This window comes from Linepithema humile, chromosome 6 (assembly GCF_040581485.1).
Source record: "Linepithema humile isolate Giens D197 chromosome 6, Lhum_UNIL_v1.0, whole genome shotgun sequence".
NCBI lineage: Eukaryota > Metazoa > Arthropoda > Insecta > Hymenoptera > Formicidae > Linepithema > Linepithema humile.
In genome coordinates, this window is record NC_090133.1 from 6,143,593 (window position 1) to 6,163,262 (window position 19,670).

Consider the following 19,670-nt stretch of genomic DNA (forward strand, 5'->3'; position numbering starts at 1 on the left):
ACAACTTGATACATGTAGGCAGGCTCTAAGGCACTAACGAACATAAATTCAAATCATATTGTATTAAATTGAAAATTTTTACTTTTTTTTTGAAAATTATTTAAAAATTATAAATCCGAGACAAGAGGAATCCAATACATTTGTAGATTCTTTAAATTCCATCTGTATTAAACATAAAATATATTAATTAACATTTTTCATTAAAAAACATCCTAAATTATTTTTTATATACAAAAGCAAAAAATGTATGAAATTTAAAAAACAAAAAGAAAAGATTTGGAAGAAAATTTATTTTAATTTATTTAAAATATATTCCTCCAATTTACATGCTATTATCCGGAGATATAAAGATAGAAATTAACAAATCTTTAATCCTTTCGATAATGATTTATTTTACTGTACAATAATATGCCTTACAATATATACATCTTACTTAATGCTTTGTAAAAGTTCTTATACACGAAGCTTTTTAATATCCATACTTATATACAATAGGGCAACGACCTTGATTACGAATTTATTAAGAATTATAAACTACAATGAGTATTGTAGCCTGTGTAAAAACAGGCTGCAATGAGTATTGTATCAGTGCAGTTAGTGAGCTCACGCAGTAGCATTGCTGTAGTGAGCTCCTTATGTATTGATGCCCCCAAAAACACTTAACTTTTACAATTTTGTACTCCTCCTTATACCTGATTATATTACAAAGTGCTAAATAATGCTAATAACGAGAGAGAGAGAAAGAGAGAGATACATAATTCGAGGTATTCGTATAAAATATGTCACGAGATTCCTCGATCGCATGTACGATTGCAGCTCCACTTCAACGTGGCCAACGTAAAATGCAATCGTGAAATACATTTTGGATGTAAAAGAGATACAAAGTACACTTACAGAAATAATACGGATATTATCCCTCAGTCTAAAATGATCACAATACATAATATCGGCTACGAGTTGTTTTCCGAATAACGCATTACTAACTCGAAAAAGAAATGATTCCCTTACAAAAGTGACATATCAATCTAAAACTTTAAAACATTGGCGTTTCCTTTAAAACAAAAAAATTTTTTTACTAGAATCATCTAGAAATGAATGGAATTATATATCTCGTTAAAGCTTTTGCAATCATTGTGATAAATATAATATAAAATTGTCATGTTAGAGAGTATTTAGCTCAACATAAGTTACATTTGATTTCATAGCACGCAAGTATCGAAGCACAGCCATTAAAAAAAAAGAGTAATAATTATTCTCCGATTTTTTTATCTACCGCTCATTGCCCGAAACTCAACAGATTGCATGTGGATCGTGTGTTGCGATAATTTCTCCTATTAAAATTTCGGAAAATATTTTTGTGTAATCAAATCGTCATTAGTCTGCATGTATGAGTATAAAAATGATTGTGAAAATTTCGTATATTTTAAAACGTATGAAAATGTATAATAATAAAAAAAACTTAACATCTAATAACAATAATATAAAATGATTAAATAGGATTACATCTTTGGTGCACGATTCGTCATTGTATCAATATTTCATCATATTTCATCATATTTCAACAAACTTCACTTTTCTCGCTTGATAGTTATGGCAAAATGGGGCCAAACATATTCTAAGCATATATTAATTTTTTTTATCACCGATGATAATATCGTAAGTTTCTAAAACAGAACGAGATCTATCTTCCTTCTCTGTTTAATATTACATATATTAAATCTCACCTTAATCTCTTAATTTGTTATTTATAAACGCGTATTATATAGTTACATCCTTGTAACAATCTTCAGTTTTAATATTCCTTTTAATCTCTTGTATATGACAAAAATTGTCGAGTTTTTTATCACCTTACTTAGTAACAATCAGATTCATCATTCGATACTATTTAGAATTATCTCTTCTGTCAGGTAAAAATAAATATGCATATTCCTGTTTACAAAAAGGATGATTGTTCGTTATCATCAATAAATAAAATGTCAAATAACGATACATTCTTGTACCGATTGGAAAGCCCAATGTAATTTTAAGATTACGAATATTCGCAACACTCACCGAAGAAGCACGAAATATCCGCAACGAGTTAGCGTACATCGGTACGTTTTGGCAAATACTAACATATACTAGAGATTCCGTGGGTCAGGCTCTTTTCAAGGACAATGTGGAATTCACTTAACGGTTCAAGAATATGAATGAGGAACGTCAGTAAAGTAGGATTTCTCAGGAACGAACTTTCCTCGTACATATCCATCGTGGAACGCGCATCGCTCATCGGCCGTAACATTGGATGAAGAAGTTTCTCTCTGAAAATCATATTAATGAGTCTAAATGACAACAAAATACGTATTAAAGGTAAACAATTCAGATTTTGTTAAAAATATAAGTTTACCTCGCTGCTAAACAGACAAACAATTGGAATTTTCCGTCCTTTCCTAAAGTCTGACTAAACATATTAATTTGATCGATAAGGTGGCAATAACATCTTAAGATTGTGAACCTTTGGCTGCTTTCCGAGTACATTCTTCTGTCTCGATTGAGTCTTTGAGAGTACTCGTCCATTTCCTCCAACAAGGAGATCTCAAAATTTTCTTTCACACGCACTGCAATAGTTTCAATTATACACTGTTCTAATATTAAGTTTTCTTTTTGCAGCTATTGAATATACTCACAGAGATAATCCCATACATAGAAGTTCCTCCCAAATATTCTCTGATTTTTGAAACCAAATAAAAATATTTGTTCCAAGGACGGCACAAGACCACCCTCTCCACACAGCAGAGCTGTCAAGGAACCATCTTGACACTCTCTTCTATAATGATATTTAACAATGGCATTTACAGCCTCGCCTGGAACATTGTACAGTATATTTAATATTAAATTTTTAATAACTAGAATTTTTTAATTATTAGAACATAACATATCAGAGTATAACAATGATTGTGAAAGTTTCATATATTTTACACAAAGAAATGATCTAGAATTATAGAATATAAGAATTCGATGTATCGTAATAAAGTTCTAGGCCTATTAAATAACATGGTATAAGATTCTAAGGCATAAAAATAAATAAAATGTATATTAATGTTGCATCATAATATTTGTTAGGTTAGAACCTTAGAACATACATGTTCTTTACTATTATGCATTAAAATCTTATATTTTAAACAAAGAATGGTCTAGAATTCTAAAATATAGAATTTCAATGTATCATAGTAAAGTTCTAGACCTACCAAATGATATGGTATAAGATTCTAAGGCATAAAAATGAATAAAATGTATATTAATGTTGCATCATAATATTTGTTAGGTTAGAACCTTAGAACGTACATGTTCTTTACTATTATGCATTAAAATCTTATATTTTAAACAAAGAATGGTCTAGAATTCTAAATAATAAGATTCCAATGTATCATAGTAAAGTTCTAGGCCTACCAAATGATATGGTATAAGATTCTAAGGCATAAAAATAAATAAAATATACATTAATATTGCATCATAATATTTCTTAGGTTAAAACTTTAAAACATACATGTTCTTTAATATTCTGCATTAAAATTTTATATTTTAAACAAAGAATGATCTAGAATTCTAAAATATAAGATTTCAATGTATCATAGTAAAGTTTTAGGCCTACCAAATGATATGGTATAAGATTCTAAGGCATAAAAATAAATAAAATGTATATTAATGTTGCATCATAATATTTGTTAGGTTAGAACCTTAGAACATACATGTTCTTTACTATTATGCATTAAAATCTTATATTTTAAACAAAGAATGGTCTAGAATACTAAAATATAAGATTTCAATGTATTCATAGTAAAGTTCTAGGCCCATCAAATAATATGATATAAGATTCTAAGGCCTAAAAATGAATAAAATGTACATTAATATTAAAATATACATTTGATTCATTTTTATGCTTTAGAATATCATATCATTTAACAGGCCTAGAGCTTTACTATAATGCATTGAAATACATTTAAAAATTCCAGAACATAACAGACTTTCTACATATAAATTTTTATTTATATTTTATTTATGAAATAATTTTGTAGTTTAGTTTTGTAATACTGCTAAATAAATTTAAATTAATAATAAAAATCCATTGGCATCAAATAACAAATGCAATATGTAGACAAATAATAATGATAATAATAATTTACCGAGCATGTGCTGTAGTTCGACTTGCGACAATATGGGACGCCTGGGTATACTTGGTGATCTACATCTCGGAGGTGTGGAACATGATTCCATCAACTCTTCGCTATCGATGCTTCGAGGTACTAAAGCTCCCACTAATAAACGTTCAGTGGATCCGTCGTCTATTCCTCTGCCAAGCCAGCGGCCACAGGGAAACTTAAACATGTGCCCCGTCACTTCGTTTCTCACTACAACGTGTTCCACCATCCATTTCGGTGACAATCCAGTATTGTCATGTCCAATCCGTAGCGTAGACAACACGCCTAAGTTTTTATGCTAAAAGTTTTAATGCAAATATAAGAATTAATAGTTCCACTTTTTATAGTTAAGCTACAGATAAAAATGCTTACGTGGAATACAAATTCAAGTGCTCCCTTCGGTATCGGCACGGGATTGGTTTCGCAGAGTGTACCAGAAATAGCAATCCAACTATTGGCCGAAGTGGTAGCGGCGCTCGCCTTTCGACTGGGGAATATCACTACTCGATACGGTAATTTCGTCGTCGGATAGTTGTTCGTGAAGCAAAAATAGTCAACAGCATTGAGTGTCAGAAGGTGATACAAGAATTGCTCCTTCTCTTCTTCACAGCGCAAAAACGCTGATCGTTTGTACTGACTCCTAATAGATACAGAAATAACAAAATAATTAGTTTAATACTCAAAAAGATCAAGCCTAACTATATATGTATCTATAATCATGAAAGTGATCTAAATCATTTATTCTAAAATAAAGAGCTTTGTGTACATTTACTTAACGTATTAATATTTTTTACAATGGCATAATTTTTATGAATATTCAGATTTTAAACAATTCGACATACTGATTTACGCACTTTCATAATTATTGGCACACATCGAAGACATTATCAGTGATCATTATTATTTGATCAGTGTGATTATCATTTTGTTATATATTATCAGATACTCTCTAGATTGCGTACTATCATGAAAATGAACGTCTAATAATCTATCTAATAATTTCCGAAACGCACCTCAATAGAGCAGTATCCGACAATAACGTTTTCAAATGGCGTGACAACAATTTTTTCTCAAGCGCCAATCGCACCCACGCTCTCGCGTATCCAATGTGCGTTTTGATATCGGTCATCGCTTGAACATTACGAATGTCGAAGATTAGAGAATCTGGGAGAGGCCTCAAGTGTTCTGGACCGACGCTTTTTCTATCACCGGGAGATTTATGCTTGTCCGCGCCTCTCGTGGGCGAAACGTCCGTCTCCAATTGTAAGTTCGACAAATCTATCGCAATATATAAAATATTTTAGACATTCCTCCAGTCGAGCAAAAAGAATGCGAACAAAACACGAACAAAGACAACACTTTTTTTTGTGGCCAAAACAATCATAATACTCAATCTGATTATACTCAATACGTATTTTTTTTTTTTTTTTTTTTTTTTTTATACAATAGTTGCACATGCAAATCCGATATCATGCTTCACACAAATACATTCAAATATACATGTACACACGCAATCTCCATATATAATTTTTTTATAAAAATACATCATCTATGTGATAATTCGACATGCACCCCTTTCTTCAAAAATTATAATGAATTCTTTAAAACCGTACCGTAAAAAAATAATATGTCATTATGAAACAAATATGTCATTATGAAACAACTTGTTATTGAAATATTTGTTAATCGAGCAATACAATCTAAGAAAATGCAATAAGATGCAAAAAAGAAACATCGCTAATAAAATCACTTCGTGAAACTAAACCTTGTTGCGGCAAGCCAATTCCAGGCTTATCATTTAAACTGTCCTTGATGTAAGAGGTAATTGCAATAATACTTTTGCTTCTCAAAGATGAAATCAAACGATGAGGCATTCCGAAAAACTTATTTGGCGATTTCTTAGCTAATTACAACATAAAAAATAAAAGAAAGAAAAGAAAATTAAACATAATAATGGTAAATAAAAGAATAAAATTGCTTATGTTATTGTTAATTTAACTTATACTTTGTAATGATCGATTCCGTCTGACGTCAGAGATATTCAAAGATATTGAGAAATAATAATCGTGCGGCGAAGCGTAAACACGAATTATGAAAACCATTGTATGGTGAATCACTTACAATACTAATAGTGCAGGATATCTACGTACGAAGAACTAATCTCTACTTTATAACATTTTATCTTATTATAAAACAGAGCCACGTACAATCGAGTCGCTTCCGCAGCACTGACCACGCTAGCGCTGCATTTCCGCAAAACAATAACATTTAATGTAATTTTACAATTGATTAATTATTCTCTGCTGCATACACGTATTATAGTTGGGCGTGTGATTATCATAAGAGAGAAACGTAAAATATATTAAACTGCGATGTTCTCACGCGACATTAAAACACATGTATATCTTACCCGGCGAAAGAAAGTTGGGATCTATGGACTTGGTTGCGTCATTACACTCTACCGCTTCCTGATACATGGCCAGATGCGACCAAAGCGCACTTTTGCCCTGTTTATTTTGCAGCCCGTGGCTCCACACTCGCTCCAATAGATCACAGAGGCTAGCGACTAGAGTGTTCTCCTCGACGTCCGATAGAGACTCGCCGCCGTGACCAAGCGCGACGGCTTCCGATCCCATTTTCTCCACCAGCATCCTCTTCGTCTTTGATTTACAATCCTTATTGCGAAATAACAAGGTTTTAAAATACAATTAACAGCAATTAATGAAATAACACATCTCGCAAATGTTATATTTAATAATGCTTGAATTACAAGAAAGATAATTTAAATATATAAATGTGAAAAGATTCAAATTATGTTATAAATAATATTCGTAAAAGTACCTTGAGTAATTTTTCCACGAACGTCCAATTCGCTTGTGCTATTAAAGCAGGGCTCATGTCCGCTGAGAGTTTAGTCTGAGGACGAGGCGATTGAGATTCTTGGGGCGTCGCGGGCTTTCCATTGTCCATGGATTTCATCTTGTACTTCCATTGTGTTTGCTCTCTCCTACTACTGTAAACGGAAATTACAGTTTGATACAATCTGCTGATATAAATGTTAATTTCTAATATAATTTGTAGTGTACATGCAAAAGTATATTTCTAGAGGACTTAACGTAAAGCACTTTCTTTCGAAGTAAACTTTGAAAATTGCAGACAGCACTTTACTATAAGCCCCACTTTATTCTAGTTGTATTAAAAGTTCTTTCTTACCGAAGTATACTACACAGAAAGCACAAAACAGGGATTGTAGAGATTAATAAGTTTAAAAACGAGAGATAATATTATTTAATCAATAATATTGCGAATAATCGTGTCACATACCTTTGAGTAGGCTCTTTGTTCAACACGACGCTATCTAGCAAAGGAAAGCTGCGAAAGTACGCAGCTCTGTGAGGAAGAATCTCCGTAGGTGGATTCGTTTCGAAGTCTACGTTCGTTAATCTTTGCTCAAGTATTTGTTGTATGTCTGCGATGTTCGTGCAAGGCTCGTATCGCATTGATCGTATGATGCTCTCTCCGACTTTTTTTCTGATATACAAAAGAAACCCAACATGTATTAAAAGGTTTTATTTTTATTTTTGATGCTCCGTTTATGCAATAAATAGAAAACTCTAAAAATAAATAGAAAGCATTATATCAAGACTTACTTCAGAGCTGAGATTCTTTGGTCGAAAACTTTAATATTGTAGTCAAGCTCGCTCCATGTTGACATCACTTTGCTGTCAACAAGAGAGGCGAACATCTGCGTTTCCAGGAATCTCGACAAAAACGGCAGATGCTGCGTAGGCTGGTCGGATAAAAACGTGGCTTTGTCAAAAACGTGCATACTATCTCTATTGTTTATCCATTCATCCTTGTCCTTCAAAATAAAATTAATTTCATTATTAACTGCATTTTAGTTTTATTTTTTAGAAATGTTACGTGCCCGTACCTGGCTCGGTTGAATGACAAAATGTTCGTAACTAGAAAACATTTGTACAAAACGGTTCAAAAAAATTTCCCTAATAGCATTATTGAAAATGAGAGTATCTTGGTATTCCTCTTGAGGCGTGAGTATTTTTTCCTTTGTGGTGTCCTCCATGGAATCGATGTCATCTACATTTACTATAATTAGAGAAAAATCAAAAACTTTCATCAGGTAATTATAATTTATAATTTTATCTATAATATTACATAAACATTGCATAAATTTAATGTTTAATAATTTAATAACGTTATACTGTCTTACCAGATCTTTTAACAATATCCACTATCCTTTGCAGATTGTCCGATTGCGATGATGGTGGTTCCGGCCGATCCCAATCCAGTACGTCGTGCAAAGAATGTTTTCTACGAGGAAGATGAAAACCAGAACCTGGAAGTGTGAGGCTACTGGTCATGATGTCGCCATTGTAATAGTTGATGACCATATTATCAGTCCTATAAAAAAGTTTTTGCTCGATTTAGACAAAGCGTAACAACCAAACTTCTATCGTAATAGTTACAGATAATAATAACTCACTTTCCTGAATGTGGTACTTTGTACTTGTTTAGAAGCGCTCTAATCTCCGTAATAAACTGCATTTTATGAGGAAACACGGGTAATTCTTCCGGAAATTGACTACTTTGCTTATCTATATCTACATAGCAAAGGTTTGCCTGTAACCAAACGCAATAAATTATTTGCGGCTAATAATAAAAAAATGTTTTAACAGAACACATATATCCCATAAAAAAATTAATAATAAAAAAAATATATATCCTTTTAATATTAATTTAAAATTTTTGACATAAGTAAATTGTTCTAAATCTACAAAGCTAAACATTCTAATTTTTTAGCATTAGGAAAAAACTTATCAAGTAACTGTCAAAATGTCAAAATTACAATTTGTTCTAAATCTGCAAACTTCTAAAACGCATCTAAGGTTTGATGATATTTTGCGTTATTTACAACTGTAATGAAAAAAATAAAATGTAGAAGACTATTCTAGAAAAACGTACTTCGCTAGCAATCTTTAACACGCCACCCTCGCTGTGCGCATGCAGACCCATTATGAAGGGCACGGGTGCATCCAAGAAGTGATGCAGACTGGCGGGTAATATCGGTACGTAAACATGTTGCCACGAGAAGGGAAACAAGAGCGCCGTTATGCACTCGGACACCGCCATCAGCTTGTGAAAATCAGAGCTCCTCAAGAGGACCTGGTTCTCCAGCAGCACGCAAGTGAACAGTTGAATCAGACAATCCGCCCCTAGCCATGTAAACACGTCCTTGAGAGGATAATCTAGCATCGGTAGCTCCAGCATCGGAGACGGTTGATGGATGACCAGTTCCAGCGGCGACTTCGCCGGTTCGTCGTTAGGTACGTAAAACTTCAGCGATTTGCCGGGCAGCGGTACCGGTATATTGTGCAGGAGGTTGTACACGTAAGACTCTAAACTAAGACCAGGTCCGGGATGTCTAGGAACACACCTGAAAAATTTCATTAATTATTGTAATCCGTAATTTTATCTTAATATACATTGAGTTGCTGCATAAATCGTAATTTGTCAATTTACCGAGCAACAATTTCATCGCTTGTTTCATTTTCGAGATTCATTTCATCGAGATCTTCACGGTTTTTAAATAAATAACATCTATAAATAAAAAATAAGAAGATAAAAAAAAATAAAGATACTTCCGTTCGTCCGTCATCAGTCAGGTACTTTGAAGAAATTATATCTAATCGTTTAAGATAAACGAATCCGTATTAAGAATTGCATACTGCACGAGTTTCGATATAGCCACAATTCAATCACATAAAACATTTGTATAATATTCGAGGAAGATGCTATGGATGTTTGTTGTCCTAAAGAATTGTCAGAATTAAGGCACAAAATTCGGAAAAATGTCCAACAATAATTAAAAATATAATTCAAATATAAAATAATTCAATCTTGTTAAAAAATAAATTTTGATGTGTTCAACAGCAGATAAAAAACTTATGCAACAATTTAACACAATCTTATCACATATTATCCTCTTAATATTGCTTGTCGAAATTAACATTATTTACACTTATATTTGTCTCTTCCTAAATTCGATATTACTTCTCTCAACATTATTTGAAATTTTTGTATCTCAGATTTTACAAGGCAAGCGCATCTTGCGCACACATAAATCGTTACGCTGCAGTTGCAAATGTAGTTGTATAAGAGAGCACTGCGACAGCTCTTTTCAGTAGAGCTTACGTGACTCGCGAACTTCTTACTTGTAGAGATTAGTCAGGAACGTCTTCGCCGCGTAGAGATAAGGTTGCTGGCATAGCAAGGATATCGATTTAGTCACTAGCAACTTGTCTTTGGTATAGTCATAGTATCCTAACGCAGCACTCGGCGAATGAGCTGACAATTTAAAATGACGTGGTAGCGATCTCGTGTTATGTCCGTCCTGGCCCTTCCTCACTCTGAAAAGTCAAATCATGCTTGGAAATACACATTGCGATACACACACAGGCAGTAAAAAAATTCAATAATCAATAATCAATATATTCCTCTATGCAAGGTGCCTAAAAAAAAACCGTGCGTTGCACAAATCGCAGATACACGACTAGCTCTTAACTTGTGAAACTCTTGAATCGTTCTTTCGGTTCAAATAAATTTTAATAAAAATTAAGTTTCAAGTTTAAAGTTAGTAAAATATTTGATGTCACAAGATCTTTATCGAGAAAAGAAAAATAAGAATTCCCTATTCATCCAGGAATCTAAGGACACTAAGACGAAGTGTTTGAAAGGAACTGCGGGTGTAAAGAGAAGAGATTAAAAATGCAATTATACGAAGAGATGACCTACGTGGGAGGTGTGCCGTTTTGACCACTGCTGAGCTCCGTGATGTGCATCGCCTGCAGCGTGTGCATAGCGATACATATCTTGCGATTGCGGCACTCCTCGTAAAAAACAAGGCTGAACCCGTACGTTCGGTGACCGTCTTGCTTCGTGAGGACGAAAGAGTGGAAGGTCGGCTCCACCGAGTGCTTTTGCGTACGGAATCGCAAGCCGCTTGGCAGACAAAGCTATTATCAATGTAATCGATAAGTTACTCCCCTTCACTGCGTGAAACGTGAATGTTCTCTGGACTTAACTCAATATGGTAGAGAATGTTGCCAAAATACTCGAATCTAACATTTCTATAAAATAAAATTTATATTCAATATTTATACTCGATAAGATTTTCATATTCGATGAAATAATTAATTTTATTTAATTGCGTGAAAAATATGTAATTTTGTAATAATAGATATTAATAAATAATTATTACGTTCGGTCAGTTATAAATGAATTTTGCGCGCTTTTCGATCGTATAATAAGCACTATTATAATAAATGCATATAAATTGATATTCATTATTAATTTATTAATTTGTGTGTAATTGTATCTCAGCAATTAGCTGTCATATCAGATACACGTACCATGCAGACGGCGTGATCGTCGAAAGGATTCCATGGTACCGAGTCTGGATAATGTCCCAACACTTTGCCTTCGTACGCTCGATCCAGAGGCGTGCATTGCAATGAGTCACCTACGAAAACAGGGAAGCGACGGCTTTACAAAAAAATATGAGACTTAATATCCATCGTTTGTAAATATATTAATTTTCAGCGAAAAGAAGTTCATTTATTTGCAAGTGGTATTTTTCCGCCGAATCTTTCCCTCGAGCATCGGAAGATTAAAGAACTTCGCTCATTTTCCGTCACAAGTGCAGTTAAACTTGTGGCAGTTCTCTCTTTGCAAACATGGCAGTCGAAATATTTGTGGCGGAAAGAAAAGAAAATTTAGCTTACAACTCAATCTTTCATAAACGATGAAATTTCTGTTCTTCCGCGAGAACTATCTTACTACGGAATCGGCAAGCATGTTATCGAACAAGCCGTGCAGTCTCTCGAACTCGACGTGAATGAGACACGGCGAGACCTTGGCGCCGTCCCAACTACTTCGGAGCAACATCGTTCCCGACGGAAAACAAGAACACTTCTGTATGAAGTTAATCGTTCGTGATCAAAGAGCCACCCAAGACGACAGATGAATCTGCCTCTTGCACGAGTTGACGAAGGAAAGGAACATGAAGGGCGCGGAAAAATTGTGAAACGTAACATAATCTCTTTCTGCAACATAATTAATTACAGCCGATAACTCTGCCAATTAAGTTCTCGCTCTTCTCGATGCAAAGAATAATGAGCGAAATGGAAAAAATAAGAAAAATAAGCGCACTCGGAAATGTAGAACTTTCGTGCAACTTTACATTGTGAAATTTATGATAAAACGTAATCTAAGTTATATAAAAAATATTAATAAAATAATATATAGAAGAAAATAATGATTTATATGTTTGTAGAATTTGTAACGGAATATGAATACATTTTATATTTTATTCATATAAAAAATGGTTTAACTTGTATTATGATGCTATGACTGTATTGCAAAATGAGTTTTCGTTGCATTCATACTGCTTTAATATTGCTCAAGGCAGACGGAGTTTCTGAAATTTCATTGCAGCTATAAAGGTAAGTGACGATCGAAACTAGGAAATGGAATTCGACGCAAGCATTACTTCCGTTTGCGAAAATCTACGGTAAAGCTTCATAAGCCATTGCCGATGTCTCTAACTTTCCTCGGATTAGAGAACCGGATAGTATGCACATCCTAAGTTCGTGCCCCGCATTAATCTACGTGCATTCGAGGATTCGTGCTATGGAATAATTCTCGACGCTGCGTGCTGCAACAATTGAAACCCGTTAAGCAGTATTTTTATTGTAAAGTATCTTATAAAGTTGCTCTATTACATTTTATCGCCGAAGCTCTGTGAAAATAACATCGTTATTCTGTTCAATCAATATGTTTTACATTGATAAATATTTTAATATTTATTATATTTTTTATGCATCAATAAATTCCTTTTTTTTTTAGAAAATGGAAAACAGCGAGAATTGTAATTTATACAACTTTCAAGAAATTTGAGGCACGTTTAGTTATAATAAAAGTCGCGACAAAAGGAATATTTCTCATATGAGGCATTTCGTATTTCTGAATAAATCCGGGATTGGTTTTAATCTGAAATCTTAATTGATGTTATCAACTGTTCTGCGGGTCAATCTCCGTTTGGAAATGACGTTCACGAAGCGGTGATAATCGAATGGACCGATTGAGTCAGTCGTCGTCGAAATCACCAGTTTCGATTAACGGGACGATAGCTTTTTTCCGATATTTTCATTTTCCTGACATCTACACACATGGGGTTTTCAAATAATAAATCGTTGTACGTCGAATGGCTTACAGCGAGTTTTAGTCTATTTTACACGCTCGTCGTATCGCGTATTTGTAGAAAACTGCGCATCATGCAGAATCAAGGATTTCCGATTAAATATCAATGCTGCAAAAACTCGCAGCAACTTTACTTCAAATATGTAGTAAAAAAAGATGTAAAGTAATAAATGCGTAACTTTTATCACGCTATAAATTATTTGAATTGACAAATATCGTAAATCATAAATAATATATTTTTTAATCCATTAATTATCATACGCTTTTTTTCTATGTGATATTTAATTTTTTTCATTTTGTGCATTGTCTTCTTTAAAAGAAAAGAAAAATTTTATTCTAAATTTAACAACAAATGTTATGATTCAGCACCTTATGCAATGGCATGAATGTTATCGATAAAAGCTTATCTACGATCTACTTATCTAAAATCATTGTAAACTCATCATAAAAACAAGTCATGATCTGTCGTCATCGTGTTTTATTGAGCTTTGAAAATTAATGACCGACTTCTCAAAATAAACGCTGAGTCTATTATCTCGCGAGTCTTAACACGCTCTTATTTTTTATGATATATTCATTAAATTTTCTAACAAAATTGTGTAACAAAACTTTCAACACATATTTAATTAGATACATTTAATTATCATGAGAATACTGCTGGGGACGAAAGATTGTATGCTTAAGATCTTACTGGCTCGTCCTAGTTATTCGCGAATTTACTTCTTAAATACACACACACACGTCTTTCCATACTTTCTACTTTCGTGCACGCTTCGCTGCTGACAATGAGACTTATTACAGACTTATTACAAGTATATTCTTAATTATATGTTGCCAACATCAAAATGCGGTTACTAACGGTGATGAAACGGTAGTATAAAACTTACGCTGCTTCTAACTTGTACTATAAATTCTTCCTTGCAAATAACGTGAAAATCAAGGATGTTTTCAGAATCTTTTCTACATAATTCGTTCAAATTTCGTGCAATATATTTTTGATTTTATATTTCATATAATTTACGAAACATTTAACATTTGAAAAGTTGTCTTATCACCAAAAATAAATGTCACAATAAATTTCCAAATAAGGTTTTATGATTTCGTATAAAATTACTCGATTATATCCTGTATATATTAAAATCACAACTCTTTCGCGAAGGTTATTGATCCCGTTTAGCGATTCGCTTATTTGCGAGGATAAACATCACGCGGATGACGGTGGATTTATACGTGACACGAAGTAAATATAAAATACAAAACGAGCGAGAACCCCAGCCGCGCAACACGAGAAAAAGAAAACCTCGCCCGAAAAAGAAGAAGGGAAAGAAACAAAACGAACAATAAACGACGACATGCTCCTGTGCTGTGGAAAGTATTGATTTGAGAGTATATGATGCACGCACGAAGTGCTGAACAAACGAATATTTTCTGCGAATCCGCCTGTAGTAAGTACGTGGTGCGCCCACGTGTGCTAAATGCGTGTGTCGACTGCATGTGTCACGCGAGAAAGAAGGGGAGCAAATTTTTGTGAATTTCTACGAAATATAAGAGGTCTAAAAGCGATATACAAACAGTATTATCTTAAAAAAACTTACATTTTTTACATTAATGTAAAACTTTTGCAACTCATTGAATTTGATTATTGAAGTGATTACATCGATAAAAATATTAAGAACTAAAGTTTTGAAAAATATTTTTGTGAAATAAATTTCTGCAATAGAGAAACATTAAATAAAAGCTGAAAAATATTGATTAAATTTTATTAAACATTAAGATACAGACTGTTTTGGGGTAGCTTATATTAGAAAGCATTATTTTTGAATAAATCTTATCTGCAAACGTCAAAAGTTATCATTGACCCTAAGATATACTTGTTGATAACTGTACCAAATGTTTAAATTTCAAGATAAATTTTGTTTCTTATAATAACATTCTAAAATTCTAGAATAAATAAATAAAATTCTTTTATAATAATTAATTGGACAAGATTTATTTTAAAATAATATCTATTAAAACAACCCGAACAATCTGATAAAAATATTAAATTTTTCTCGCTTTTATTTTTATTTTTAGCAAAATTTCTGTTAAAAAAAATTAATTTCTCTATTGCTTTAATTATTCAAATAAGAATAAACTAATCACATATGTCTATATTAATAAAATCAATAAAAAAATAACATGTATTTCTTAGTGAATGTTCCGCGATTCTTTTACAATTGAAAAATTATGTCGCTGCAAGAAATTTGGGAAGCGCTATTTTAGATTAATGTTCCCGAATACAGATCTAGCTTGTGGCAATTTGTTAGAGGTGCAAGAACAGTAAAGTAAAGTACGTTTTTTCTCTTGTTTTGTTCGCTTCCATGCGCGGCTAGAGCCTGCCAAAGTGCCGCGTCGTCCCGCCCGAATAAGTCGCCTCTCCCCTTCTTGTAGGCACGTATGATGTCATCGTATGCAGGGTCATTTGTACATGAAAGGGCTACTGGTACTTAAGTATGCGTTTAAAAGGCGGAAGCGTGGTTATAGAACCAAGTCATGATGCATAAGCACAATGCATCTACGCATGAACACTATATGTAAATAAAAAAGGAAGAACTGCGTTTTATACTCGCTCAATAATCTTTGCTAAAAATATATTCAATGCAGAAAAATTTATGCTCTTCTTTGATGAATAATTTTCCCCACATTCAGTCGCAATGATAAATTTGGCGATGGCAAATCCAAAATAATCGAACGAAACGCACGAAGAGCGTTTGATAGAGCTGATGTTTCGTGCCTTAAAAAAACCTAAAATCTAACAGACTGAAAATAAGTACTCAAGGGGTAATGCCACCCCTATACAAACCATTATTCTTTGGACATACGCAAAGAAGGGTGAGGCTCGAAATGAAAGGAATAGAGCATAAGAATATCGATGGCTAATATTTGCAAAAAAGGAACATGCAAGGCACTAGAAAAGTTTGCTAAAAATAAACAAAGAGAAAAGTTAACAGAAGCCCACGCAATAAATAAAAAAAAAGTATAAGATTATTATTAAAATTTATAAATTAAATATAAAATTATGTTAAAAGTAGTAAATCGCAAGAGAAATTGTATATAGTTCTAGTATGACAATTTTTAAATATTTTACAACTGCTGTGTCGCACGTCACAGTAGGAAATAAGCTTTTTGTAAGTGTAGAGTAAATGTGTTTCACGCTCTTCAAGAATACGATACTTTTGACGGAAAACAGCTAGTTTGACGATCGAGCTATTGTATTCTATTTGAAGCAAAAGAATGGAGAACTGTTGAGAGAAACTGGGTGAAGTGCTGTGAACCGTCAGTTATTGGCATTTGCAAATCGACGACTCGGCAAGTTTGCAGTTAATCGAGAAATCAACAGAACAATTGACAGCATGTAATTAAAGAAATATAGGCAACACGAAGGAAATAACATTTAGCATTGTAATTAATCTGACAACATATCTTATAAATTATATTTATATATATAAATATAATTATAAATTTATAATTGTACTATAAGAATAGTAAAATAATTAAAATAAAAATAAAAATAGTAAATTTTTATATTTTTATTTTATTAGCTAGTCATGTGTAATGGCACACACATACAGTCTCAATAAAGTTTTAAAGGAATATTAAATTTTTGCTAAATTCTGAAGTTGCTATTACTCTTGTGTATATCCCGTACAATAAAATGCTAATATCGTAAACACGTAAACTTTGACCTTATTCTCAGACACGCGTTAGCTTTTTTTATGGATATTTTTATACTTCTAGGAGGATCTAGGAGGCTGCCAATCTCACTAAGAGTTAACCTTAAACCCTACGTAAATCCGATAATCCGTATTATGTGTTATAAATAGCATTACATAATATTATTGAAGTTAATAGATTCAATCATTTAATCATGAAAAAATATATAAAATCGTGCGCGCATTTCTATATAATATAATTCTAAATAACTGCAATTTCTCTATATTTATCTGAGAGAAAAATTGTTTTTATTCTCATTTATTTGCAATTTTTTCAAAATTAATATTAATAATGATTATCTTAATCGTTTTAAATATACACTTTTTATTTCAAAAATGTTTTTTTTTTTCTAAAATTACTTGCACTTTTTCGATGAGTTAACCCAGCAAGACAAGCAAATAAATCTCGACGCAATTTGAAGTCTCAAAGCTACAAGGACGACGTTGACAAATAACCAACAGCAAAACAAGTAACTCATCACGGAATACAAGCAGCTTTAACCGTGGATGTTCTCAGGGGAGAGCCTCTCTCTCTCTCTCTTTCTCTTCAAAACGATCTTACCGCGGAAATCTGTTCTGTGAGTGAACAAGAGCATTTTTTGTCAGAAGAATTATGCCATTTGCTACACTGCTATTGTGGGGCTCCCTGGTTGTGCGTAAGCATACAATTGCTTACGGCCGACAAAGAAGCCAACGGAATCGACCGCGCGGTCCACTCCGCATACTACGGATTCAGCTGCTCCGAAGAAATCAGTTGTCAAACGTTCCATTCATCCGCTAAGAAAGGTATACATCGCACATTTGTGTGTGTGCTTCTTATATATAGCCTTCTTTTCCTCGAAAGCCCAAACGTACATCTGTCTCATTGCAAATGCAGAAAGCGTAAGAAAGGCACTATTGAAGTCAACAGACTCCTAGACATTTTTATATTTTATACACTTGAAATAAAATATATCTTCTCCATTTCATCGATGTCATGGTTAATTGTGTAATTGCAAATTTACATTAAATCGCTAAAAACTGATTACACAAGCGGCTGATTCGGCAATATAACAATTTGCATCTTAAATTAAATATGCTAAAAATTTGGCGAGTTAATTTTCGCAAAATATTGTTTAATTATGATATAACTGAAAATTTTATTAAAATTTTGAATAACAATTGAACTTTTTGTTAGGAATTTACATTGTTCAGCGACAAGTTAATTAATTTTCGCAAAATATCGTTCAATTAAAGTATGATTAAAAATTCTATTAAAGTCTTGAATAATAATTAAAGTTTCTGTTAGCTTTCATTGTGTGGATAAGCCTAATTTCTTTCATGCGCGAAAATTACTGTTGACATTTAAACAGATATTAATCTTTGATCACAGTGTATGTGATATACCGTGGTGTGATATGTATATGGATAATTTTGAAACACACAGTATGCAGTAGTCGCGCCCTTCATTTTGAGATACAGATTTTCTTGCAAATTGAAAATTAATATCGTTTAAATTATAGGATAGTTTAAATATCCGTCTAAAATCAGCTTTGTTTTCTGCTTTAAAATATAATTGAATTATATTTAAAATATAAATATTGTATTAAATTATATTTTAAAATATAATTGAATTATATTTTAAACAATTAAAACGCTTGCTTTTTTTTCATTTCTAATACGCATCCTCCCTCTGTTTTCGCCAACCTTCGATTAACAACAGTCGAGGGTGAAAAAGACGTTTACTCTTCCGCGTTATTTTATATTTCTTTCGAGTCAGTATAAATGCTGAAAATACGCATGACGTTCCATTGAAGCAAATCAAGCACTAAAAAAACCGCGATAATTAGATTATCTCTACACGTATGCTCTAATTTCATACAATGTTCCTTCTCTATTCTTCCATCTCTCTTTCTCTCTCTTACGTTATTCCACACCAAAAATGAGCATAAAGAAACCGCGAGATAGTGGCGAGAGCGCAATATCACAGCGCGCAAAGGAAAGTCGTAAGTGAAAGAGCTTACCGAAATACTTGTCTGGTTCCAGACCGGAGTCCTTGTCCAAGCCGCATATAACAAAGTAATCCGCGAACCGCAGTGGATGTTGTTCCGAGCCGCGCGCCCCTATTCCCAGGCTCATGTTCATCTTCCCCGAATTAACGAATTTGCAGCAGCGGAGTTTGCCGCTCACCTCATCCAACACTGCCGCCTTCACGAAATTGATCTCCACATCGTGCACCACCGACGCGGAACTGTCGTTTTAGAAAACGACAGCTGAGCGAGCGCGTTACGTTACAGCACGACGCGCACGGAACGACGCACACCGAGTGCTCTGCGGATCAGATTGGAACACGATGTGCGAGCCTCCCGCGGACTACCGCGAATAATTGATCTTTACTGCGGCGCTTGAAGCTGGCTGCGAGCTAATACGATGAATTTTGGAACGCAGAGAGATCATAAGGGTATATTCAGATGTAATTGCA

At 33.3% G+C, this 19,670-nt stretch overlaps 1 protein-coding gene across 8 annotated transcripts; it reads right to left on the reverse strand.

Annotated features, from left to right (window-relative positions):
* Positions 1-367: 367 nt before the first annotated feature.
* pns (pinstripe) lies at positions 368-19,601 on the reverse strand. 8 transcript variants are annotated; one of them, XR_010890594.1, is made up of 21 exons: positions 19,213-19,601; positions 11,609-11,718; positions 10,992-11,212; positions 10,412-10,606; positions 9,720-9,797; positions 9,162-9,633; positions 8,683-8,819; positions 8,410-8,600; positions 8,113-8,285; positions 7,829-8,040; positions 7,503-7,709; positions 7,020-7,191; positions 6,589-6,853; positions 5,944-6,081; positions 5,192-5,456; positions 4,551-4,818; positions 4,164-4,476; positions 2,667-2,843; positions 2,387-2,597; positions 2,053-2,300; positions 368-1,929 (listed from the first exon to the last, which is right to left on the reverse strand). XR_010890594.1 is itself a non-coding variant. In XM_067356515.1 (20 exons), exons 1-20 carry the CDS (start codon positions 19,331-19,333, stop codon positions 2,111-2,113), a joined length of 4,116 nt encoding a protein of 1,371 aa, XP_067212616.1. In that variant the 5' UTR covers positions 19,334-19,601; the 3' UTR covers positions 368-2,110. The 8 variants fall into 8 exon arrangements, 7 of the variants coding, with proteins under 7 accessions (XP_067212616.1, XP_067212618.1, XP_067212620.1 ...); XM_067356515.1 differs by having other exon boundaries at positions 368-2,300; XM_067356517.1 differs by lacking the exon at positions 5,944-6,081 and adding an exon at positions 6,386-6,421 and having other exon boundaries at positions 368-2,300.
* Positions 19,602-19,670: the final 69 nt, after the last annotated feature.

What these genes read in the sequence shown, in the direction of transcription:
- pns (XM_067356515.1), bottom strand. Translation starts at nt 19,333, where the DNA reads ATGAACATGAGCCTGGGAATAGGGGCGCGCGGCTCGGAACAACATCCA. An exon ending in ACGATCACGCCGTCTGCATG is followed by an intron (nt 11,213 to 11,608) that starts GTACGTGTATCT and finishes CATTGATAATAG; the next exon opens with CTTTGTCTGCCAAGCGGCTT. An exon ending in TCGTGGAAAAATTACTCAAG is followed by an intron (nt 6,854 to 7,019) that starts GTACTTTTACGA and finishes TTTCGCAATAAG; the next exon opens with GATTGTAAATCAAAGACGAA.